The 5,021-nt window shown below is 31.7% G+C and overlaps 1 protein-coding gene across 1 annotated transcript in view; it reads right to left on the bottom strand.

Moving 5' to 3' along the window:
• Positions 1–2,192: 2,192 nt before the first annotated feature.
• Positions 2,193–5,021, bottom strand: part of LOC111085699 — a 21,488-nt gene continuing 18,659 nt past the window's right edge. The window contains exons 2-3 of the mRNA XM_022385533.1: positions 2,857–2,972; positions 2,193–2,266 (exon numbers count right to left, since the gene is read on the bottom strand). Of these exons, the coding sequence (XP_022241241.1) occupies positions 2,208–2,266; positions 2,857–2,972 (175 nt within the window). The 3' untranslated portion in view covers positions 2,193–2,207. The remainder of the gene's footprint in view (positions 2,267–2,856; positions 2,973–5,021) is intronic.

Raw genomic sequence — 5,021 nt, 5'->3', positions numbered from 1 at the left:
TTTTATAAAAATCCTGATAATCTAATAATTTAAAAGCACCATACATGCCATACTCAAATATCAGTGGACATAAATCAAAATACTAATAGCACTGTATATATAAAAAAAAAAATGTTGTAAGTCAAAGCTTCATTACCTTTAGTACTCTTTTTTTTACTTATCTAACTCTTGCAATGAATAGTTAAATTTCTTTTACTTGCAGCTACTTTCAAGTATAATACCTATGGTTACAACCCTGTATATTCCATAATAAAAAATTTTTAAGTTTTACATTAAAGGGTATATCCTTTCATTATTTAAACTTGGTATAGACACAAAACAAAAAAAAACAAACAAACTAAGTATGCTATGTTAAACAAATACAAACAAATTATGTTAACATAGAAAATTGTTTACCCATGGGGGTAAAATTTTTAACATAATATTTGGACATCCTATACAGTGGAAATGGTCTTTATGGCTACTACTTTGATATTTTACATTCTGTACATTAAACCAGTTTGCCAGTTGTCTGCACTATAGCGTTTTTTATCTTTGAAAAGCAAAAGTACCCATCCCCAGTGATGGGAAAAGTTTAAGTTAATATATCAATTTGAATTATTTCATGGACTTTAAAAAGGTTAATTGTGTTGGACTCTTGGTTTCAGTCAGAGCCAAAGCTCTGAGCTACTTTTTCCGCCCACCGACAAAAGTAATTATTGAGCACTTCAGTCATGCTGAGAGCCGTTCAAGAATAACATATGGTAAATATGGTTTGGTTTCTTGTGAATTTTGTTCAAAGCTACATGAAGGCTATCTGCGCTAGCCATCCCTAATTTAGCAGTGAAAGACTGGAGGGAAGGCAGCTAGTCATCACCACCCACTGCTAACTCTTGGGCTACTATTTTACCAACAAATAGTGGGATTGATCGTCACATTATAATGCCCCCATGGGTGAAAGGGCAAGTATGTTTGGTGGGACGGGTAATTCAAACCCGACCCTCAGATTGCGAGTCAAGAGCCCCAACCACCTGGCCCTGCTGGGCTATGGTAAATCTACATTTTTTTCTTTAAGTTACATATTGTCAGAATTTAAAAATAAAATGTGTGTGTATATATAACTTTCCTTTTTGCCAATGGTCAAATAGAAAGGCTTTTAGTTATATTTTCTTAGTAGCATAAATATATACTACGTTGTTGTTGGGCTTAGGATTCTTCTACAGCAGGTATCTGTGACTTGTTAGTGATAAATTCAACGATGAATAAACAGCACGCACTTCACTTATTTTCAGAATAATATATATGTATTCAAAGTTAACGTATGTACAATAAATTCTTCAACACTATAGATATCGATGGACATATCATAAATACTATAGATGTAGTTCTCTCCTTCTTGTCAAAAGTCCACTTAGGCCTATTCAATTACTTTAGAAGTTCAGTTGACAAGCCGAACTATCTTCTCTATTTCTATCATACTACTATTCTCTGTGATTTGCGTACAGTTGTGGTGGAAGTTACCATAATCGTTTGGTCTTCTTTCTTTTGAAGATCCTCTATTCCTTTTGTCAAAGTGCACTAGGCTAATTAAATTACTTTAGAACCACGCTTTGATGGAATAAAATTATTTTTCTTATCTTCTTTTCTACTGTTAGTTTCATTCTAACATACTGAACATTAGGCCTATGTCAATCATTAGGCCTATCACTTCTATGGTAGTTAACTTTACACCAAATTTTTTCTTTTTTGCTATTATCTGTCTGCTTCTATCTACTGTTTCCATTCGTCTCACACTATTTATATCTTTATCACTTAATCATCTGTCTGCCTTCTATATTCTCAATGTCAATGAATTATTAACAAAACTTCCTACAATTGTCTGCTTTTAACTCTTATTATAACAAAAACTAAACAATAATAACATATTCACTCACAAAAATAAATTAATCACTAATATCTAAACCAAACAGTCTTTTATATCATGAAATGTATCATTTTGAAACGTGAATGATAGTGTGATTAATTTCTAATAACTTAGTGTAGAATATCCTGCTTGCAAAATAAAATTTGGCATCAACATTATTCATGCCTGTTCTCTCATCATTTCAAAATTGAATGTTGATCTTTGCCTGCATGCACAGCTTTTCAAGCAGGGGACAGACGCCACGGTTCATAATACATACAAGATTATCAATACAAGTTTCACCTTTGATTATTTTTTTACTATACTAAACACCCACCTTTGAGTCCTTTCTTCTTTTAATCTTTGAAATCTTTTTATCTGATTCTAGTGAGAAAGGAATTAGAAACAAGTTATATATGAGCTTCAGTACAATCGAAGATAAGTAACAATAAAAAAAAAGGACTTAATACGTTACAATACAGACTAGACTCAACTAGGAAAATATTTAATGTTCTGTATATTTTTTTTATAGAAGTTACTTAGAAGTAACTAATTGATTTTGATAACTGCATTAAAAAAATTAATTTGGAGTAAAATTATGCATATGTTAAGAGTTTATGATTTGTTGCAAGGTGAGAACAAGCAGTTTTGTTTGTTTTGCTTCAACACTTCACATTTCTATACTAAGGGAAAATAATTTAGCTCATTTAATCCAAATCAGTTGGTTGTAACTGTTTCTTTTTTTTTTACGTGTGTTTTGTTATAGCAAAGCCACATCAGACTATCTGTTGTGTTCACCAAGAGGAATCGAATCCTCAACTGTAGCATTGCACATCCGGTGTCCCACCAGGGGGAACCTGTTTTTGTACTCTTCGAAGTACAAAACAAAACAAGCAATATTACAATTAAAAAGAACATCTTTGTGTTGCCCTTAGTTTACTTCTGTAGATGAAAATTTAGTTTTAAACTCTTACTTTTGCTAAGGTCAAGCGTACATACTGACGAAGGTGCTGCAGCTCCCTCATCAGGTAAACTTGGGCTAGTCTGGCCCTCTGCTGGAGAAACACCTGAACCACTGTCGGATTCTGACCTAAAAATTACAAGATTATGATGATTCACGGTAATAAATACATAAACGATTAAAAACTTTAGCAGCTGCTACCAGTCACACATTAAGCAAAATAGTCATTATCTACTTATCTATAAAGTATTACAATATGATTATTTTACTTTATTCCTCTGTGACACACACACAATTTTTGGTTAAGTCAGTTCATAGGACTGTTAAAAAACAGCTTTCTGATGTATATCGTTTTTGCCACGTTTCTCAGTTTTCAAAAACGAGGTGTTTAAAAGTTGTTTATTAGTGGTTAAGCACAAAGCTACACAATGAGCTATCTGTGCTCTGTCCACCATAAGTTTTTAAACCCAATTTTTAGTTTTATAAGCACTCAGAGTTACCAAGATGCAGATATTTAAGAAACTGCAGTGAAATCTCCTATGATGATGATGATGTCTAAACATTTTATTATCAAATTTATTTTTCAAAATGTACAGTAGCCACTAAAAAGTTTAATACATAACAATACTTCTTTAACTTAAAATTTGATTAGGCGCTTCACCGGTAAACCTCACACAACATAAACATTACTAACTTGAATCCCTTCTTTCAACAGTAAAAAATTCCAAATAATTCAAGGTTTTTCAGTTAAACTGTGCCTAAATATCTGAACTTGTTTCAGAGGGATTTCTTGACATTTGCTTCTAGTTAATTTTTAAAAGCATTAGTAAACATAGAGTTCCTATTAACAGAATGATATTTTAATTGGGTTACTAATTACTTAAAGCATATTCAATAGATCTTGTCTTGACTGCCTTATTTAGTACTGCTAAAAAAAGTCAGAATTAGGTCAGTATAAAGACAATAAAGCCAGATGAAACTAGAACCTACACTGTATTGCAAGGCAAGTACCATAAGATATCATACACATTTTCTCCGAGTTCCTACACTTTTATTATTTCAAATGAATAAGTTCATAATAAACAAATATTTTCAAGTTAATATTGGTATCACCTTAATAATTTTGTAAGTAACTGAACAGTTTTTATGCTATTTTTATTTTATTAATTTTGAAACTTTTAATAAGTTAAGATACTAAAAGAAATTGGCAATTTACAGAAATACACCAGATATTTATTTCTTCAAGCCACAACTTGTATCTTTTTATAACTTCAAATAAAGTTCCAAAAACTATGTAACCTGAGGATTTTAGAAGCAAAATCTGAACAGCGAAATCAAGAACCACGTTAGTGGTTCATAATAGGGATTGCCCCTTTCTTATTTATTATTATTTAATATTGTTCCACCAACTTACAGGAAAAATAGCTGTGAGTATTGTAATAAAACCTGGGCAATATTATTAAATGTATCACTGCACACTGTGTATGGTAGTTTTAAGTTTATTTGATTACCTAGCAAATAACAGTGGCTGTATAACTGTTGACACCCAATCATCTTAATGTAGTCTGTAATTTATATGGAGCTTCATAATTTAGCACATGCATAAGTATACAGCTGCATGCATGCCATGGATGTAACTTAATGTTTACATTGTAGGCACAGCAGATGTACCATAGCAATTATTGACTTATTGTTGCAACTGTATTGATGTCACATATCATTTGTTTATGTATAGGAAGGAACTGAAATATTACATTCACACATTCCCAAGGAATTTAACTTTGCTTGAGGAATTTCATCTTTTTAGTTGGCTTTCTCAATCGGGAATGCATGGTCCATCTGTACTCCTTTAGTTATGACCAATGAAAGTGAACATATTGTATGGATTAAGTAAAAAAATTCATGAGGAAATGTTACTTTACATGAGGGAATGTAATCTTCCTGATAGCTTTCCCTGGAGTGAGTGTTGTGAGACAAATTCTTTTTTTTTTTAAGGCTATGATTATATTTATAGTTCATTTATTATTTCATTCTATCATTTAGTTTATCTATAAATGTTTAGTTGCATTAAAACACTAACACATCTTCTACATAGTCAGTTGTATTTTGCGGAAATGTGTGTGTGTGATGAAACTGACACCAGCTTCCCTAGTGGTACAGATACTATTAATGTAGCAG

The sequence above is a fragment of the Limulus polyphemus genome, unplaced genomic scaffold (genome assembly GCF_000517525.1).
Source record: "Limulus polyphemus unplaced genomic scaffold, Limulus_polyphemus-2.1.2 Scaffold559, whole genome shotgun sequence".
NCBI classification, from domain to species: Eukaryota; Metazoa; Arthropoda; class Merostomata; order Xiphosura; family Limulidae; genus Limulus; species Limulus polyphemus.
The sequence above is the reverse complement of the archived record's forward strand: the minus strand, read 5'-3'. Positions and strand labels throughout refer to the sequence as shown.